The sequence below is a fragment of the Mastigoproctus giganteus genome, chromosome 5 (genome assembly GCF_048544385.1).
Source record: "Mastigoproctus giganteus isolate SK-2022 chromosome 5, ASM4854438v1, whole genome shotgun sequence".
Classification (NCBI taxonomy): domain Eukaryota; kingdom Metazoa; phylum Arthropoda; class Arachnida; order Uropygi; family Thelyphonidae; genus Mastigoproctus; species Mastigoproctus giganteus.
The window spans coordinates 195,441,021-195,463,438 of record NC_143579.1 but is presented as its reverse complement, the minus strand read 5'-3'; the positions used below and the strand labels follow the sequence as shown (position 1 = coordinate 195,463,438).

Genomic DNA, 22,418 nt, shown 5'->3' with positions numbered 1-22,418 from the left:
AATGATACATAGCACAGTATGATGCCGATAAATTTTGTCTAATGGTTTTAAATTTTCAATTTATAAAAAAATTGCAAAAATAAATAAAAATAAAAATGGTGTTGTGGTTAGTGATCGGTGCTATTGCGAATTGGCGCAAATTGGACCAGCGCAAAACGAGGGCTACCTATATATGATATCAAAATTATTTTTTGCATCCAGTTCCTTTGTGACCACATCATAGTATCCAATCAAATTGGTCAGACAAGACTTCCCCTTGACAAACCCATGCTGTGTCTGCTGTCTTGTCTAGATGATCCTGCAATGCTTCTTTAACCAGTGACTATATTATTTTCCCTGGAACAGAAGTCAAACTAACAGGTCTATAATTACTTGTATCACCCTTTGACCCCCCCCCTTTTGGAGATACTTTTTCATGTCTCCAGCCCATGGGGACTTCCGCTGAGTACAAGGATGCTCTCATAATTATGGCTAAGGGTTTGCTTACTTTCTTTGCCACCTCCTTTAATATAATTGGATAGATCCCATCCACCCCAGGTGCCTTTCTTATGTTTAACTTTGTTCTCGGTTATTACAAAATCGTTTAACTTCCTGTTAGAGTTTGATACACCTCTGCTCCTCTTCTCATTGAATGACTCCTCAATTGTGAATGTAGGTGCAAAATTAGCATTAACATTAGCATTTGTTGAGGCATATGATGTAAGAAAACAAGCTTATATAGCATCAACCAAAAAAAAAAAAAAAAAAAACCTTTCCATTTTACCCATCCGGTCACTCCAAATGCTTGCCTAGTTCAGCCTTAAATTTATTTAAGCTATCAACTTTTACAACAACAGATGGAAGTCTGTTCCGGTAATCAACTACCCGCTGGTTAAAGGCAAACTTCTGCACATCTATTCTACAGCATTCTTTCCTCAATTTGAATCTATGCTCCCTCAGGTTCTTAATCTGAGCAAGCGGAAGTATCCCATCAGCATTGAACCTGCTCAAACCATTCAAGGCCTTATACACCTCATCAGATCACCTCGCAGGTGCCTAGTCTCCAGATGCTGCAATTTTCAGAACTTAAACCTCTCTTGGTAAGAACACCCCTTTGTTCCTCTCACCAATCTTGTGCCCTTCTCTGTACTCATTCTAGCAACTCTACATCCTTTTTAAAATGAGGCCTCCAGACCTGTAAGCAGTACTCAAGTTTTGGCCTGACCATTGCCTTATGCAAGGAGATAATCACTTCCTTATCTCTGCTAGCAAAATTCCTATATATTATTGATAAAACACCTTGATATGCTTTGGCAGCCCTTCTGCACTGCTCAAACAGGCTGCCTTATGCAAGAAACTGCACAATTACCCCCAGGTCTTTTTCATTCTTCATCTCCCTGAGTGTAGTACCACACAGTTAATAAATTTCTCTTGGGTTACTGCTACCCATATGCAGTACTTTGCATTTGTCAATGTTAAACTTTAGTTGCCACTTCTCAGCCAATCTGCTTAACTTTTCTAGATCCTGATACCATAGCATACTGTCTTTACTGTCATTAACAACCCTGCCAACCTTTGTATCATCTACGGACTTGGAAATTAAGCCTGATATATCTTCATCAATATCATTGATAAATACAGAAAACAACAATGGACCCAACACTGAACCCTGGGGAACTCCACTAATGACACATAGAGCAGTCTCTATTTATTACCACTCTCTGCCATCCCCCATCCAACAATCCTTTTATCCATTGCAGCAACTTACCCATAATGCCATACTACTCCAATTTGTAAACCAGTTTTCAATTTGCAAAAACTCATTTAGTTTGGCAGCTATCTGAGAACGATCATCTATACTCAAACCAGTGATATGAAGTGGACCACTCTGATTCATCCCTTTCCTTTTAGAGTTTATAACGGCACCTCCGTAGCCAGGTGGGAAGGAGCAGCAGTGCGCAGCACACGCTTCTTGATTAGACCGGGGTTCGAGCCCGTCACCACCAAATACGGAGGATGCGGAAAGGTCAAGGAATGACCACCACATATCCCGGAGCAATATGGCCTTAGTTGCTAATGCTCCTAAAAACCAACCAAACAACAAACAACAACTTAGGGTTTATATAAGTAAAGAAGTCTTTGCTGTTTTTCTTTGCATCCATTGCCAAAATTTCTCATAATCTGCCTTAGCTTGCCTAACCTCCTTTGTGACTTGATTATAGGCTAGCTTATACACTGAGTGATTGCTGAATTATGACCACTGCTATGAAAACTGAATGCAACCTGTTGACCACATGAGGAATGAGAGCGCAGAGCTAGTAGACCTATATAGCTTAGATAAGATGTCAGTGATTCAGTAGGTAGTAAAATTCCAAGCATGGTGGGTAAAAGGAATGATTTATCAGACTTTGATAAGGGACAGATTGTGGGTGCTCAACGAGCTGGTTCCTCCATTTCCGAAATGGCTGAACTGGTGAGGTGTTTGAGAACCGCCATAGTTAAAGTGTACCGGGACTGGCATCAAAATGGTCAAACAACCCGATGGCAAAACTGCAAAGGTCAGCGAAAGGTTGATGTTAGATGTGAGCGCTGGGTTCAACAACTTGTACAGGCGAACAGGCGGCACTGTTGAAGAGTTGACTACCCAATACAACATGGGCCAACGCGGAACAAAATCTGGCATGACCATGCGTTGCATGCTCGCACATATGGGCTATACCAGCAGACGACCCTTACGGCATCCTCTCCTAACCAAGATTCATCAGCATAAAAGACTCAAGCCTCGTGCAAAGAGCATGCAAGTTGGACATAAGAAGACTGGAAGGTGTGTTGGTCAGATGAGTCACATTATTTATTCCACACTGTGGATGGTTGTGTACAGATTTGGCTTCAACAAAAACTGAGGCTCTTGATCCATCATGCATGGTATCAAAAGTACAGACCAGTGGAGGCGGTTGTACGGTGTGGGGCATGTTTCACTTGGATCCCTGATGCACGTGGAACAACATATCAGTGGTCTCCGCTATCACCAACTACTTGTTGACTATGTGCACCCCGCTATGTTACACTTTTTCCCGAATGGCGATGGTGTTCCAAGATGACAATGCGCCGAGTCATTGGGAACTTGTTGTGCAGGAATAGTTCGAGGAACACAGTACTGACTTTCAGCATATCGATTGGCCTCCGAACTCCCCCGATATCAATCCCATAGAACACTTGTGGGATACTATGGAAAGGCATATCAGGCATCTGGATACACCAATCACCTTCATACCTGCATTGCTGACCACATTACACACAGCTTTGTTGGCCATACCTCCTGAATGCTTATGACATCTTGTTCAATCCATGCCACGTGAGATAGCTGCTGTACCGATGGCTTTGTTATTTGGTTTTTAGAAATATTAGCAACTAAGGTCATATTGCTCCGGGGATATGCGGTGGTCATTCCCTGACCTTTTCGCATCCTCCGTATTTGGTGGTGACGGGCTCGAACCCCGATCTAATCAAGAAGTGTGTGTGCTACACACTGCTGCTCCTGCCCACCTGGCTACGGAGGCGCTTACCGATGGCAAAAGGAGGACCGAAGTATTAGGTAGGTGGTCATAATTCAGTGATCACTTAATGTATATACCATAGGCTTCTGTGTTGCCTGATAATTTATATGCATCCCATGCATTTTTCTTCTCTGCCATGAGTCTCATTAGTTCATCTGACCTCCATTTGGGCCTAAACCTAGAATAGTATTTCTTAATTGCAATAAAATGACTGGTAGCTTCCAAGATTACATCCTTGAATGCTTCCCATTTAGAATTTGCTGTTGGTATATCATCAGTTGGTTCCACTGTATAGAACTTAAAAAATCCCTGATTCCACTGTAATCACTTTAACAAAAACAAAAAGCCTTCCTGCTACCTCTGATGGTAATTATGTCTTTAAGTAAATCCTACATTAGTGCACTGTGATCACTGCTGCTTAGTGGTTCCTTTGTCTGTAAATTCTTAATGCATGAATAATCACTGCTGATAATCAGATCAAGGGTGTTACTCCCTCTGATTGTCTCTCTAACATGCTGCTGTAGAAAGCAATCATCCAATATATCCACAAAAGTCTTGCTAGTGTGTGTGAGTGACCAACTCACAAGTTCAAATCCACATCTGGGAAATTAAAATCTCATATTATTAGAAACTGATTTACTGGTGCACTCTGTTTCTCTGTATTATTGTCATTAGAGTGATTAGGCCTATAACAAACTCCTACCCTCATTTTTGTGCCCTTAAAAGATAATATCTGCTCTACAGCATCATCAACTTTTGCTCCTAGTAGACATACCCTGGTCCTGTTCCACCTATCCTTTTTGCACAATATATTTCCCATTTCCCTGACAATTGAGTCACTGACAATAACTAGCTCCCGTGGGACTGTCGCATTCTCTCCCTGAAGATTGCTGCTGTTTTGACTGTTGCACAAGGGTGGGCTCTGGTATTGAGTTGGGCAGCTGATAGCTTGATGGGCCCTCCCTCCATTTTAATTCCTTTGAGGGCATCTACCCAACTCTTAAAACTCTCATAGATGGCCATCATTCTGATGGGCATCTATGAGAGTTTTAAGATGTCTGTGTGTGCTCACACACTTGGCACACACATAGAAATCCTCCCTGGCTAGATCATGTCCTGTTTGAAGATGGCAATTCTCCAACCTAGTTATTATATTACCTAGTTCCTTTTCAATTTCATGCACATTGAGTTTAATACCCTCTTCATAAGCATTGAGTTTAATATCATCTTAATCATTATCAGCATTGATTTAACACCGTCAGTTGATAATTTAACTTGTGATTACTCTTGCCCAAATACAAAAACTTACATACACCACTTGTGTAATCCAAGTCTCATTGTTGTAGCAGCATACCCTATGCTGTTAGCAACCTCATACATGTTAACATCATCACATTTTGACACTTTAATATTAATATGTTTTAGACCGATGTAAGAAAGAGGAATTATTCTACTGCTACAAAAAAAAAAAAAAAATCAATGTTATTATTTCCATCACTGGAAAGTTTCCATCCAATCCTATATGAACTCACACTCATTTTATTTTGCACAATACAGTCATTTCTTCCAGTGATCATCAACATGTTGCCTTAAGGTAAAATTCATGATATTCACTCTTTTTTTTATATTTGTTCCCCTGGTTCTTGCTTCTACCTACCAGAAAAATATACTGCCTGCATTTGTTTTACTCATTTCTTTCAGGTCTACATCTTAGACCTGAAGCTGCCAAACTTTGCAGTACACACTTCTAAATGGTCCTTCACAGAACAGTGCTTAGCACTCCTCTGTGAAGGACTATTTAGAAGTGTGTGAAAGTGCATTGCAGCTCTAGTCTGAGGTATGATTTCTGTTTAAGTACATTTGAATTGATTAACAATGAAAATTAATATTAATAAATTCCAAACTAACAGTTTCCTGAATGTTGTAATACATATTACGTAGAAGTGTGTGTACTGTGTGAAGGAGCAGTGCTTAGCACTGCTCTGCTGATTTTGTCACCTTTCTCTTTACTCCCCTGTAGAAGTTATATCCTTTTCTTAGATATTACCTCCAGACCTGAATGCAGTATTCCAAGTATAGTTATGCCATTGTCTCTTTGCTATTTACACTGAATGGAAACTTCATGGGCTCCGAGTGCCAAGCGATTTTCTTCCTGCAAATATATAGTACCCTCTCAAAGTAATATAGTTTTTTGTTTCTTTTCTAGTGTGACCTGTTCTTTTGTTTACATGAAGTGGTTCTGTACTTTAAAGGTCAAAAGTAAGAACCTAGAAAGGAAATCCACCTTTCTTTTTTTATTCTATATATTCATTACTAACCCTCCACTTACTTCAACAACCGCTTGGTCATTGGTTGCACTGCTCCTGCCTCCACATGGTGGGGCCAGTAACCTGGGGGAAAAGACAACCCTCAGGGCTAAAAGGAGCAGAGATGGAACCAGTGAATTTCCACATTTAGAGCCAAAGAGCTCTCAACAGAGTGAAAATGACGATACTGACCATGACTTCTCTCTCTCTCTCTCTCTCTCTCTCTCTCTCTCTCTCTCTTGAAGAGAATGAAAAAAGACATTGGCAGACAGGAAAATCCAGCATTCCTGTTAATACATTCTCTGTCAACATAACCTGTGGGCAAGCTCTCCCCTTCATCATTCAGAGATGCCTCGAACACGCTGAAGGTTCACCAAAACTGGTGAAACGCCTCCATTCTAGAAATTTATTAATAGAGACCACCAATCCTCGATACTCTGAACTATTATTACTTCAGACATCCTTGATTGGAATCAAAGTTCAAATCACACCACATACAACTCTCAGTTCTTCACTGAATGTGATCTATTGAACGTTCCTGAAGATGAAATAGTCCAGGAACTTAAAGATCAAAAAGTCACTCAGGCAAAAAAGATCAGAAAAGATGATCCAAAAGGATGGCAGTTTAGTCCCTACCTGGAGTATAATTTTAACTGTTAGTTCTCCAAACCTACCAGCTTCAGTCAAGGCAGGATATTTAAACTGTCACATTCGGCCACATATCCCGAACCCTCTAAGATGTTTTAAATGCCAGAAATTTAGCCATTCCCAGACAGCATGCCATGACAAAGCCAACATGTACAAACTATGGGTGTAAAACTCATACACAAACAGAATGTAAGGCATCAACTCCACAATGTCCTAATTGCAAGGGCAACCATCCAGCATGCTCCAAAGACTGTGACCTCTGGAAGTTGGGGAAAAAAATACAAAAATATAAAATTGAAAATAAAGTTTCCTACCAAGAGGCAAGAAAACAAGTAAAATTAAGTACACCAAAATGCACTTATGCTTCTGCTCCTTACAGTCACCAATTAATAGCATGTCAGATAGCAGTGTCCATCACTCGAGACACATCAATCTCAGACTGGGCTCGATCAGTCCTCTCGGTCCAGCATCCATCTCCACCAAAGGTAGTAGACCAATGCAGTAATACACCACTGACAGTTCCATCCCAGAATCCCAGAGAATTCCCCATTGTCAAGCAGTGGAGAATTTACAAAAATTAGATCCAGTTGAGCTGAAACAATCTCACATATCAAGCATGGACACAAATGATACTACCAACTCAGATCTGCTTGAAATACATGCTGATAATATGGAAGAAAGCAATGACTCAGGACACCAAATTTTTTCAAGGAAAGAAAAATCAAAACTCGACAGATATAAACAACCCACTCACAAAAAGCATACAGACTAATCTTCCACTTACCAAATAATGGAACAAATCATACAATGGAATTGCAGAGGTTTTTGCAGCAATATTGATGATATCTGTGAACTAATTCACTGTTACAATCCTGCTGCCATGTACCTACAAGAAACAATTATTTAACACCAAAAATCTCCATTTCAGTCAAAAACTCTACTACCTTCAGAAAAGATCGATCTGAAACTAACAGCCCCCATGAAGGAGTAGCTATACTAGTGGAAGCATGAATCCCCTCCAGGCATATTCCATTGCAAACACCATTAGAAGCTATTGCTGCCCGTATAGTAATCAGTATCACATTGACACTGGTCTCAATATATCTTTTGCCAAACCGTCCATGCACAATTCTGGATCTGGAAAATCTTATTTCTCAATTACCATCTCCTATCTGTCTATTAGGAGATTTTGATGGATGTGGTGAGTTTATTGAAATGCTACTTAACAGAGAGAATTTGACATTATTGAACACTGACCTACCCACTTACATCCATTTCTCTACTGGGTCAACCACTTCAATAGATCTCTCAATCTGCTCTCCGATCCTCTTCCTAACTATATTGTGGACAGTACATGACAATCCTCTAAACAGCGACCATTATCCGCTGATTTTCAGCATTCAAACCACCCAGTCCAAACAAACAGAAACAAAAAAAAAAAAAAAAATGGAAATTTTCCAAAGCGAACTGGAAAAAATTTGCCAATCATCTATCTTTTGATGAGGATATCATTGAGTCTTCTGATATTGACACTGCCACCGATCATATCACAACGCAGATACTAACAGCTGCAACAGCCGCCATTCCACAGTCTATAACAAACCATCGGCATACCAATCACTGGTGGAATGGTGATTGTAACAAAGCGAAAAGAGAAAAAAATGCCACAAATATCCCACCACTGCCAACCTTATTAACTTCAAGAGACTGAGAGCAAAAGCTCATTACATCTGGCGAAAGGCCAAAAAAAGACTCGTGGATAAAATTTGCCTTCTCAATAAATGAAGATACTGATACCCGAATAATCGGGGAAAAAATAAAGAAGCTAATCAGGAAATATCATATATCACCTTCTATTATTAACTGGAATGAGAAGGAGATTTCCTCTCTTGGGAAGATTGCCAGTGCTTTAGAAACTGTGTTTCTGTGAACTATCCTCCTCAAGTGCATATCAACCATCTTTTCAAAAAATTAAAGCTGAAGCTGAGAAAAGGAAACTGAACTTCAAAGCTACATGTCCTTTACCCTATAACCAACCATTCACAATATCTGAACTGAAAGAATCTAAATGTACCAGACTGCCAGGGAAGGTCATGGGGTTTTGTCAATGATATATAGGAATTTTGCTAGCAGGGAAAAGGAGGTGATTGTCTCTCTGTATAAGGCAATGGTCAGGCCATGCCTTGAGTACTGCGTACAGGTCTGGAGACCTCATTTTAGGAAGGATGTAGATTTGCTTGAGCGTGTACAGAGAAGGGCAACAAGATTGGTGAGGGGAATGAAGGGATCCTCTTACCAAGAGAGGCTTAAGTTCTGCAAATTGCAGTGGCTGGAGACTAGGTACCTGCGCGGTGATCTGATTGAGGTGTATAAGGCCTTGAATGGGTTGAGCATGCTGAATTCTGATGGGATCCTTCCACTTGTTCAGATTACGAACCTAAGGGGGCATAAATTCAAATTAAGAAAAGACAGATGTAGAATAGATGTGCGGAAATTTGCCTTTAGCCAGCGGGTGGTTAATTGCTGGAACAAACTTCCATCTGTCGTTGTGGAAGTTGATAGGTTGAATAAATTTAAGGAGTAACTGGACAGGCATTTGGAGGGAATGGTGTGAATTTTTTTTTTTTTTTTTTTGGCTGATGCTGTATAAGCTCAAACACTTGCTTTCTTGCATCACATGCTACTACTACTACCACCTCAAGAAACAGTGCTCGTTGTCCTGATGGAATTTACTATATAATGCTTCAACATCTCAATCAGAAATCACTATCATCATTACTAAAATTTTACAATTGGGTATACTCAGAACATAAACTCCCCACTTCCTGGCAACATTCTTATGTAATAGCTATACTGAAACCTAGAAAAGGTTTCTCACAATTATAGACCAATTTCTCTAACCAACTGCTTGAGTAAGACTTTAGAAAAAATGGTTCACCGCCGACTCACCTGGTATCTTGAATCTCAAAACATAATCAATAACAATCAGTTTGGTTTTCGAAAGAACAGATCTTCCCTAGACTTCATAACAAAAGCTGAATTAAACATAAGAAACGTATTCATCAGAAATCAACATCTCGTCATGGTATGCCTTGATACAGAGAAGGCTTTCGATATCTCACGGCAATACGGCATCCTAAGAGATCTCCATTCTATTCATATGAGAGGCCATTTACCATATTTTATTAAAAGCTTTCTTCAACACAGATCTTTCCAAGTTAGGTACCGGCAGCTTTTATCTCAAACATACATGCAAGAAGAAGGAGTCCCACAAGGCTCTGTTCTTAGTGCCACTTTGTTTTCAATACAAATAAACAGTATCGCAAACCACATTCCAAACACCATTGAATATACCTATGCAGATAATCTTACCATATCCTGCCATTCCCAGAATATGAACTATATTGATAGCCGCCATCTACAAATATCCATAAATAGCATTGAATTATGGATGGCACAGAATGGATACAAACTGCCAAGCTACAAATCTACAGCCGTACATTTCTACACAAAGCACAGAATGCATCCTGACCCTGAGTTACACTTGGCCAATCACTTTTTACCAATGGTGAACAGTATTTGACTCCTAGGGCTAATTTTTGACAAGAAGTTAAACTTCCAGTAGCATATCAAATATCTAAGAACCACTTGCGCAAAGAAAATGAATATACTCTGGGTCATCTCCAGTACGTCTTGGGGTGCATATCGTTATACCCTGCTCCACTTATATAAGTCCCTAATTAGATCTCAGCTAGATTACGGAGCGCCTGTTTATGACTGAGCTAGGAGAGCACCTTAGCTTGTCTTGCCCCCATCCAACACTATTTTCTTAGGATAGCCCTAGGTGCATACAGAACATCACCAGTTCAAAGTCTTTATGTTGAGGCTCACGAATCTTCACTTAGCATCAGAAGAAAGATGTTGCTAATGAATTATTCAGCTAAAATTAAAAGCCTGCCTACTCATCCTGTTTGGCCACTATTGCATGATCCTCAGTGGAAAATCCATTATGTAAACAAACCCAAAACAATTCAGCCTACTAGCAGACTCCAAAATCTAAGAGGTAACTGGAACATTCAGCTTGATAATATCCTCAAAGAATCAGAAGATCCAGATCCCCCATGGATTTCATTTACAATTTCTTCTGATGAATATTTTGAGCAATGGGGTAAAGGTTCTATAGCAAATATTAACATCCAACAACTACATTTTGCTCACATGCAAAAGTACTTCCACTTTACCAAGATCTATACTGATGGTTCAAAGTCTGACAGAGTGGGTGCAGCTGCTGCCTTTCCTAATACAACTATTTCAATTGCACTTCCAGCCGAATGCAGCAATTATACTGCCTAGCCATGCCATTAAACTAGCTCTGAAAAACATCTCACTGCTGTCAATAAATAAAAGCATAATATATACGGATTCATAGAGTGCTCTTTTAGCTCTGAAAAGCAATCCCTCAGCTAACAATCCTTTATTAAAACTCATAAGACATAAGCTGATACGTCTTTGTGATCATCAGCAAACTTATTTTCTCTTGGATCCCTGGCCATAGTGGTATTCCAAGAAATGAATGTGCAGATGATGCTGCAAAGCACCCTTCAAAGTCCCATATCCTTATTATAGATACAATATACAGGGAACATCTATGGAACAATGGAACTTCTGTGGAAAATGCAAACAAATAACAAGCTGTTTCAAATAAAAATTTCCCTTGATGAGCCCACATTGTGGTTCCTTTAAGATTCCATTCTTAATGGGATGATCCCATATTCTTTATCATAGACTTCATGATCTTTCTCCCACCACAAAGTCAGACTCACTGGTCTGTAGTTGCCTATCACCTCTTTAAAACCTGAATCACAATTATGGATTTCTAGCCTTCATAAAAATAGAAAACAAGAAGTAATCTCAGCCAGAAATCGAATAGGTCACACCCACCTTACACACATCTCTATCTGCTTACAGGAAATGATACTGATGTTGTGAGCAGTGCACACTCAGTGTGTGCACTGCTCACAACCACTTACAGTAAAACATATACTTTTTGAATGTAGCTTGTTCAATAACACCTGACAAACGTAGTAGTAATAGTAGTAGTGGCATTTGCTCACAACCACTTACAGTAAAACATATACTTTTTGAATGTAGCTTGTTCAATAACACCTGACAAACATAGTAGTAATAGTAGTAGTGGCATTTGATGCAAGAAAGCAAGTGTATGAGCTTATGCAGCATCAGCCAAAAAAAAAAAAAAAAAAAAAAAAAATCACACCATTCCCTCCAAATGCCTGTCCAGTTTCTCCTTAAATTTATTCAAACTATCAACTTCCACAACGACAGATGGAAGTTTGTTCCAGCAATTAACCACCCGCTGGCTAAAGGCAAATTTCCACACATCTAATCTACATCTGTCCTTTCTTAATTTGAATTTATGCCCCCTTAGGTTCGTAATCTGAACAAGTGGAAGGATCCCATCAGAATTCAGCGTGCTCAACCCATTCAAGGCCTTATATACCTCAATCAGATCACCGCGCAGGTGCCTAGTCTCCAGCCACTGCAATTTGCAGAACTTAAGCCTCTCTTGGTAAGAGCATCCCTTCATTCCCCTCACCAATCTTGTTGCCCTTCTCTGTACACGCTCAAGTAAATCTACATCCTTCCTAAAATGAGGCCTCCAGACCTGTACGCAGTACTCAAGGCGTGGCCTGACCATTGCCTGATACAGAGGGATAATCACCTCCTTTTCCCTGCTAGCAAAATTCCTATATATCATTGACAAAACCCCATGACCTGCCCTGGCAGCCTGTCTGCATTGCTCAGAAAACTTCATATCTGACTGCACAATTACTCCCAGGTCTTTTTCATTTTCTACCACCTTAAGTGTAGTACCACACAGTTGGTACGTTTCTCTGGGGTTACTTCTACCCATATGCAGTACAGCAAACCCCCGCTATTCGCAGTATCTGTATTCGCGGTTTCGCGTATTCGCGATCGCCGATTTAATATAAAATGAAACCTAAAAAATGTGAATTTTAAAGCGCCGTGAATATTTTCCGCCATAAAAAAACAAAACATGGGCGTGGCTAAAATTATCTTTCCCGGTCAAAACAGCGCTCAGTGGGTGGGGGGAGAGGGGTGACAAAATCGCGAGTGTGAATGTTTCTCGCTAATCCTTGTTCAATATGTGTTATGCGCTTGTTATGGAAGGTTTCGTCGTTTGCTTTTAATTTATATGCTTAGAAATTGAATAAATTTATCAATTTATAAATTGATATGCTTAAAAAAGTGATAAATCTACCGTTTTGCAGTGTAAAACAGACTTTTTCGAGTGTGTTAACGGAAGAAAGTGACTTAATTGTGGACAAGTTCTTTCTAACCCCTACAAAATATGACTACGAATAACAAGAGAAATGTGAAAATATCAAAGAAGGTGATGACATTAGCGAATAAAATTGAGTTATTAGATAAAATTTCTAATGGTGAAAGTGTCTTCTCAGTGGCAAAACATTATAAAATCAATGAGTCAACGGTACGATCAATCAAAAAATCGGAAGAAAAAATCCGCCGCAGTGTCCGTGAAAACCCGCTAATTGCTTCAAAAATTTGCTCTGTAACTTGTGATGTTAAATTAGAAAAAATGGAAAAAGCTTTAAATCTGTGGATAGAAGACCGAACTCAAAATAAAATTCCGTTAAATTCACTCATCATTCGTGAAAACGCAAAACTCCTTATCAACGCTTTAGCGAAACTGGTGATAGCACTGGCGGGATAGGTTTTTTAGCTAGCAAAGACGCTGGTTTGAAAGATTTGTTTGAAATTTCTAATAAATATTACATTTAATATTAAATTGTTTCTTATTTTCATTTCGATGCCATATGCTTGCATTTCACTAGGTACTGTCAATGTACATAGTCATATTATGAAGGTACATATAATACATACATAGACAAAATTTTAGACTAGTTTTTCTTATATATTTCATACTTTGGAACGGAACCCCTTTATTACTATGGAAGCCATAACTCAGTATTCGCGTTTTCGGTATTCGCGGCATTTCTCAGGAACGTAACCCCCGCGAATAGCGGGGGTTTACTGTACTTTGCATTTGTCAAGGTTAAACTTCAGTTGCCACTTCTTAGCCCATCTGCCCAAATTATCTAGATCCTGTTGCAAAAGCACACTGCCATTACTGTCATTAACAACCCTGCCAACCTTTGTATCATCTGCAAACTTCAACATTAAGCCTGATATACCTTCATCAATATCATTGATAAATATACAAAACAACAGTGGACCTAACACCGAACCCTGTGGGACTCCACTAATAACATTAGTACACAAAGAGCAGCACCCATTGATTACCACCCTCTGTCTTCTTCCTTTTATCCATTGTAGCAACTTACCCTTAATACCATTCTGCTCCAATTTGTACAATAGTCTTCCATGCGCAATAGTGTCAAAAGCTTTCCTGAAATCCAAATATATGATATCAAAATTATTTTTTGCATCCAGTTCCTTTGTAACCACATCATAATATCCTATCAAATTTGTCAGACAAGACTTTCCCTTAACAAACCCATGCTGTGTCTGAATTATTGCTGCAGTCTTGTCTAGACGATCCATCCTGCAATGCATCTTTAACCAGTGACTCCATTATTTTACCCGGAACAGAAGTTAAACAAACTGGTCTGTAATTACTCGTGTCACCCTTCGATCCCCCCTTTGTGAATTGGGGATACATTTGCACATCTCCAGTCCGTGGGAACCTCCCCTGAGTCCAAGGATGCTCTCATAATTATGGCTAAGGGTTTGCTTAGTTGCTTTGCCGCCTCCTTTAATATAACTGATAGATCCCATCCACCCCAGGTGCTTTTCTTATGTTTAACTTCAACAATTTCTCCTCCACTTTGCTTTCAGTTATTACAAAATCATTAAGTATCCTGCTACAATTTGATAACCTTCTGCCATTTTCAAACCTTAATAATTCCTCATGTGTGAATGTAGATGCAAAATACTCATTCAGTTTGATTGCTATCTGAGCAGGATCATCAACAGTCGAACCATTGATGTCAAGTGGACCAATCAGATTCATCCCCTTCCTTTTAGAGTTTATATAAGTAAAGAAATCCTTGCTGTTTTTCTTAGCATCTTTTGCCAAGGATTTCTCGTAATCTGCCTTCGCCTGCCTAACCTCCTTTGTGACCTGATTACAGACTAGCTTATATCTGCCATAGGCTTCTGAGTCGCTTGATAATTTATATGTATCCTATGCATTTTCTTCTCTATTACGAGTCTCATTAGTTCATTAGATAATTCTTTAGGCCTAAACCTTGAACAATATTTCTTAATAGGTATGAAACTTTTATTAGCTTCCACGATTAATTCCTTGAATGCTTCCCACTTAGAATTTACTGTTGGTAACATCGTCAGTTTATCCCACTGTACAGAATTTAAAAACTGTTGGAGACCACTGTATTCACCTTTACGGAAGCAAAAACCCTTTCCTTTACCCCTGATGGTAATTAAATCTTTAAGTAAATCCCACATCAGTACACTGTGATCACTGCCACCTAGTGGTTCCTTTATCTGCAAATTCTTAATACACGAATGATCACTGCTGATAACGAGATCAAGAGTATTACTTTCTCTGGTTGCCTCTCGAACATGCTGCTGCAGAAAACAATCATCCAATAAATCCACAAAAGTCTGACTAGTGTGTGAGTGACCAACCCACAAGTTCCAGTCAATATCTGGGAAGTTAAAATCCCCCATTATAAGACATTCCGATTTACTAGCCCACTCTATTTCTCTGTACAATTGTTCATTGTACTCATTCGAGTCATTAGGCCTATAACACACTCCTACTCTGATTTTTGCTTTCGCTATGTCACACCAAACTGACTCAACAGTGCACTGTTCATCTATATCAACTGGATGCACTCCTTTTGATTTTATGTTTTTCTTAATTAACAGCATAACACCTCCTCCCTTTCTATCCTTTCTGTACACATTGTACTCCCCAAATTCCAGTTCAGCATTCCTTATATCTGTGTGACACCACGTCTCTGCTATCCCAACAATATCCGCCTTTGATGTCTTGACCAACACTTCAAATTCATCAAATTTATTTACTATACTTCTAGCATTGGTATACATGCAAGCATACATGCTCCTACTCCTATTCTTAGTTACCCTAACACATCCCATATACCCACCTATTTCAGGATGACTGCCGTCCGTCCCTGAAACCCCCAACACCCCACGCTCCAGGTCACTACTTATTCTAATAGAAATTGTGCAAGAATCACCTTCACCTCTGCCTACGGCCACTGTTAAACTATTAGTCCTTGTATCCCCCCCAAGCTAGCAGTTTTCTGGCCCACCTAACACTGCCTCGATAGCATCAGCAAATATTCTTGCACCCTTTCTATTTAAGTGTAACCCATCCCTATAGAAGCAGTCTCTACTGTTAACAAGTACCGTCCAGGCTGAAAAAAATTCTACCCCTTGAGCCTTGCACATTCTTTCCAGGGCTAAATTGATCAACAAGGCTCTCATCATATACTCCCTTCTATCGTGTCTGGGCAGAATTGCAGACACTTTCAAATTCAACCCCAATTCTCGGCTTTTGTTCAACAGTGACCTGTACTTGTTAAGTGATTCTGCCGGTCTCCTACGTCTTTTAGTTTGATTTCAGATCTACAACAACCTCTGTCTCTCAATAGCATCATAGATAAAGAAGCAAATCTCTCTGAATTCTTTCACTATTTAAAACAAATTCAAAATAAATGACCATTTATAACTGCTGCTCAAGCAGTTTTTATATGTAAAGTTAAATGATTTGGGAGGTGCAATATGACCTATGTAGCCCTTGCGCCACATAGGTAACTTGAAGTATCTAAATTTACCTTTGCGAAAATGCTCATTAGAATATTTGAAAGGGATGAAAAGAAAAATATGGTAAAAGAATGATGAAACTAAAAAAAATAATAATTAAAATTTTTTAGTTCCATCATTCTTTTATATTCTTTCTTTTACTTTTCATTTCTTTCATATGTTCTAGCAAGCAGTTTTTCAAGCTAAGTTTAGATACTTCAAGTTCAAGCCATAACTTACCAGTAATACTGACTAAACTTGCAGTGTTTCTCTAAATGAATGTTAATTGAATGTGTATTGCAGCCCCTAAGCTTCTCACATTAGAAAACCTTAATTCCTCCTTCCCAAATGATTCAGTAGCATTAAACCATTTTTCAGATTATATTTGTAAATGGACCAAGCATTCCCTGTACTCCCTTGTCAGAGTCATTAATGAAAATTAGAAACAAGAGGAGCACTAACACCAATCGTTGAGAGACACCTCTTGCTACACCAGTCTAAACTTAAGGTATTCTCATTTATGGCTATCTTCTGTCTCCTGTTCTTCGGCCACTTCCTGATCCGCCCGAGGATCATCCCTGTAATCCCATCTTGCTCTGGTTTATACAGTAACCTGCAATGGGAACGGTATTGAAAAGATTTACTAGAATCATGGTATATAATGTCAAAGTTGTTTCTTACATCCAACTGTGTTATGATTCATCATAGTAATTAACCCATTAAAGAGAAAGAGAGAGAAAGAAGTAAAACTTCCCCTTAATGAGCCCACATTGTGGTCCCTTTAAGATTCCATTTGGGATGATCCCATATTCTTTATCATAGACTTCATTATCTTTCTCCCACCACAGAGTCAGACTCACTGTTCTGTAGTTGCCTATCACGTCTTTAGCTCATTCCTTATGAACTGAGGAGACATTAGCACTTCATCCAAGGCGATCATCCCAGAATCTAATGATCTTATTAACATTCATAACAATTTGATTTATTCACATGTCACTTTTTTGTATCACTGGATATACACCATTGACCACTTACTCTTCTTCAGCCTCAGTAATTTTTCTGATAGACGCTTCTCAGAGATCATATATCAGGATCATTGTTTTCCCTAGGTCAAAAAAGGTAGTGAAAAGCAGTGATGATTAACTCATTTGCCACTGTACTAGAGATTGTTCAATGATTTTTGGCCTATCTTACTTTTTTTTTTTTTTGTATTTACATATGAGTAGAATTCCTTGTCCATTTTCTTAGCTCTTAGTGACTTCTTGCCTTTTGCTTATTTTATTCCATCAGTGCATTTGTTATTTTTTAATACTAATGTCAGTATCATTAATGAAAATTAAAAACATTAGTGGCCCTAACACAACTCTGAAATATATCACCTGTTACACTGGTCTATATATAAATCTTTTCATTTATAATCATTCTTTCAGTTAACCAATTCCTGTCCATATTAGACCTTACCCCAATTTCGTTCTTTTTTCAACTTGTGCACTAGACCTGGAGTGTCGAAACCCCTTCTAAAATCCAAGTAATTTATTCAGTTATTTCATACATTCATTTCTTTCATGACTGTCTCCTAATACCATACTAGATTGTGGTCAGACAAGGTCTCCTTGAAGAAGCAAAGCTTTTAACTTCAATAAATTCTTGTATCCATACAAATATAACAAAATATTTATTAAACTGTACAAAACTATATTTCAAGGCAGATTGTCTTTTTAATAATTACAAAGCATGCAACCCAGTATCAATATAAATAGCATATTGTCATGTGCTGAATAACAAAAGTCATCATGTGATTCAGCATCATGACACAATATGCCAAATGAAGGGCAAAAAAAAAAAAAAAAAATGGACAATGCAATAAGAAAGATAAAATTAATCATAATTTGGCAATGCAGGATGGATGGCAGGTATTAATAGAATTATATACAGTACACACTCATACTGAAATACAGCAGGTTCAAGATGGAATAGATATGAGAAGTAAAAATATGCAGTACTTCTAGTTATGAATGTATAATGACATTTCCAAACAAAATTCAAAAATTATATGTTAAGTCAATCTGTACTGGGGCGGGCAGATAGGTTTTTGGGCTTTCTTCTCACTGTGGGCTGAATTAATTAGCTGCTGGTGAAGGACGATTGACAGAATTACCCAGTTTTTCTTTCATCAAATTAGAAGAAAACATTTCTTACAGTCAGGTGGGTCTCACTCCATAATGCAAGTTAATGTGTTAACCTATTATTTTTAGCTCAAGGCCACATGCCAGTCATTAAATTTATAACTCATGGTGAAGGCCTTGCATTATCAGAGCCATCTTGGAAAAACTTGTTTCTTTCTAATACAATGGGTTGTATGGGTCTAGCATGGTACATGTGTTGTTTCCTTGTATTTAACCCTTTCCTTGGTATGAAGCTTTTCAAGCTATTTATTGTAAAGTATATTATATGAATAAATACATATTCAATGTGTGTCTATGCATCTCTAATATAATTATAATTTTCTCGTTTAGCCTAAAACTGCCCGGGACAAGATGAAAGAAAATTGCAAGTATATCTTACTCAATATCTTACTTAATGGTCTCGCAAACTACAAAAATATATTTATAATATCGATTATTTAATTAGTGAATCCAAATTTTAATGCAGCTGGCTGAATTTTAGCCCCAAAACTTTTAACCCACTGTTACCACCTATCAATTACACTGGCCCATGAAGTATACCAGAAAAATGTAAAATTAAAAATTAAAATGTATATTAGATTAACTGTAGTTGAATTTTGATATTCCTTCAGTATGGAATATCAAAATTATGATATACCTTCAATCTGTATCATCGATTATGTTAGAATTCGAAGAAGTATTGCTATAGTTTTATAAAATAACAAGTGTGCTATCCATCTTCTTGCTCATGCAAATTTTTTTTGAATGCATCTCTTTGGGGGACAAAATATTTTTAGTATTTGTATTCAAAGAATCAAATGCCCTTCCAACTTCTCAAGATAGCAGTCAACTGAATAAACTACTAAAATTAACATTATGTTGCCCAACTGTTGCTTCATCTTTGCACAAAATGCTTGGAGCACACTAACTACAATCATTCTTAATATAATTATAATCAATCATTCTTAATACAATAATAATCAATCATTCTTAATACAATAATAATCAATCATTCTTAATCCAAATTTGCAGATGGTACAAAGTTTGGCAGGGTTGTTAATGATAGCAAAGACAGTATGCTACTGCAACAGGATCTAGAAAAGTTAGGTAGATGGGCTGAGAAGTGGCAACTGAAGTTTAATATTGACAAATGCAAAGTACTGCGTATGGGTAGCAGCACCCCAAGAGAAACATACTAACTGTGTGGGCACCTCCGTAGCCAGGTGGGCAGGAGCAGCAGTGTGTAGCACACACACTTCTTGATTAGACTGGGGTTCGAGCCCGTGACCACCAAATACAGAGGATGCGGAATGACCACCACATATCCCCGGAGCAATATGGCCTTAGTTACTAATGCTCCTTAAAAAACAACCAAATGACAATAATAACCAACTGTTTGGTACTAAAATGAGGTCTGGAGGCCTCATTTTAGAAAGAATGTAGAGTTGCTAGAACGAATACAGAGAAGAGCAACAAGATTGGTGAGAGGAACAAAGAGGTTCTCTTACCAGGAGAGGCTTAAATTCTGTAAGTTGCAGCATGTGAAGACTAGGCATCTGCGAAGTCATCTGATTGAGGTGTACAAGGCCTTGAATGCTTTGAGCAGGCTCAGTGCTGATGGGATACTTCCACTTGCTAAGATTAAGAACCCGAGGTGGCATAGATTCAAACTGAGGAAAGACAGTTGTAGAATAAATGTGCAGAAGTTTGCCTTTAGACAGTGGGGGGTTGATAGTTGGAACAGACTTCCATCTGTTGTTGTGGAAGTTGATAGCTTAAATAAATTTAAGGCTGAACTAGACAAACATTTGGAGTGAGTGGATGGGCGAAATGGGATGGGGTTTTTTTTTTTTTTTTTTTCTGATGCTGTATAAGCTTGCTTTCTTGCATCATACATATGCCTCAACTAATGCTAATGCAACTCAAAGTAATTATCTATCATTAAATGTTTTCAGTAATTAAATTGAAAACATTTAATTAAATTGAATAATAATCAATAATAAATTAATTAATAATTTAATTAATAAATAATTAAATTGAAAAAATATAAGTTTTTAATTGAATTGAAACATTTTTTTAAAACATTTAATCTTCGATTTCATTTGATTATATGTCTTCAATTTCATTGAAGACATTTAATCTCCCAAAAAAGGCTAAATTACAGCTGGTCAGATTTGCATCAATTCACTTTATCTCTCCATCACCCACTCAAGCTTTTTCAAAGGCACATCCTTCTACCTCTTACTTCTCAAATCCTTTCTTCTGATTCATCTCATGTACATTATAGGAGGTAGGACATTTCAGCTATTACTATTCTGATTGAAGCTTCTTTTCTTTCCATAGAAGTTATTAATTAAAGGGATGAACTAGACTTATGTCTAATTTCTGAAGATTTTCTACTGCATAGGAATTGGCATTCTCTTTTCCATTAATTCCCCTCTTTTTAATTGAATGCTTTTTCTCCAAGCCCATGGTACAATTAAAAAATCCATTTCAAATGATATTCCTCAAGGAGATACTCTATATCTTCACTGCATTTCTCTTTGCTTTTCCTTCTGCTTCTCTTTAATAATAACCTTAAGATCAGGTTTTACAGATGGAATATAAGAATATGAAATAGATTTCCGACTTAAAAATGTTTATGCTGTGTCATGAATTTGATGTCCTACACATCATTCAGTCCTTAAGAAAAATTATGAAATTCAAAATACACTGATCCAGAAGGATGTAGTTTTATTGGAGGGCTCTTTTGTAAGGGAAACGATATTTTTTGTAATAAAATAGGCAGAGAATATGTGCCAGAAAAACCAGGGTGTATTTGTCTGGATGAAAATTGAGGATGCAACAAACAAATTGTCAATTTTTAGGAATCTAAAAAAAAAGATTATTATTATTCATGTAGGAATTAAATGTTAATTGCACACTATCTAGTGGATAAGTATGAGAGGCATGCTGAAAAAATGCTATGAGTTAGCAGTCAGAATGAATGTGTGATTGCAATCTGTTATGGTTAACTGATGAGGAACTTTCAAGTGGGGAAGTTTTACATGGAATACATTCTTCTTTAGCTTTTTTTATTAGAATAATGAACGAAAAGCAATAGTAAACAATGCAAAGAAATAGTTAACAATCATCTAGTACAGGGATGCCCAACTTAATTTGTGATGCGATCTACTGTTTTTTCTTCAAAATGTGCCTCGATCTACCATCTCAAGAATTTCATTGCACATGGTTAAAAAAGTTAATCAACACACATTGAAAAATGTTGTTTATAAATTTTAAAATTAAATACAATTCAGAATTCTTATTTTAAATTTATACATATTTAAATTTTTAATTTATGTCAAGTTTGTGTCTTAATGTCATCTGCCAAGCTTTCATAATCAGGGATGTACTGTGATAAGGCCAACCGTAAAGAATCTTCTGTATGCAAGTCTGTAAGAGTAGAGTGACTCTTCGTCTTTGTTTCAAATACAAAAAGGCCGATTCACACAGATATGTAGAACCAAAATAGGAATTTAAAAGTTCACTGCATTTTTTTACTTTGAGTACTTTTTCTCTGCAAACATATTTCCAAAAGTCTTTTTCTGATGATCTGGCTTTTAGGAAGATATCGTTTCCAATGTAATAATTTCATTTTCAAGTAATATTTTCTCCATGTGAAAAATCTCAACGATTTTTTCTGCAATTTGTTTTGTATCTAAGTCGACATTAAATGGATAAGAAATATATTGAACAATGTCTTCAAATCGCTGAATCTGGTTTTAAAATCATCCAGAACTTTCTCAATTTCAGAAACATATTTCTCACTATTAAATTCAAAAACAGGATTTTTTGCAAATGATCTTACATATTTGCAAAATGATCGATTTTTTTTTTTTTTT

The 22,418-nt window shown here is 37.7% G+C and overlaps 1 protein-coding gene across 1 annotated transcript in view; it reads left to right on the top strand.

The window, feature by feature from the left end:
- The window catches only part of Iml1 (GATOR complex protein Iml1), a gene marked incomplete at its 5' end in the record, with an annotated part of 444,528 nt that overhangs the window by 187,383 nt on the left and 234,727 nt on the right, over positions 1-22,418 (top strand). Inside the window, one exon of the mRNA XM_090374757.1 lies at positions 18,886-18,919. Coding sequence (XP_090230883.1) covers positions 18,886-18,919 — 34 coding nt within the window. The remainder of the gene's footprint in view (positions 1-18,885; positions 18,920-22,418) is intronic.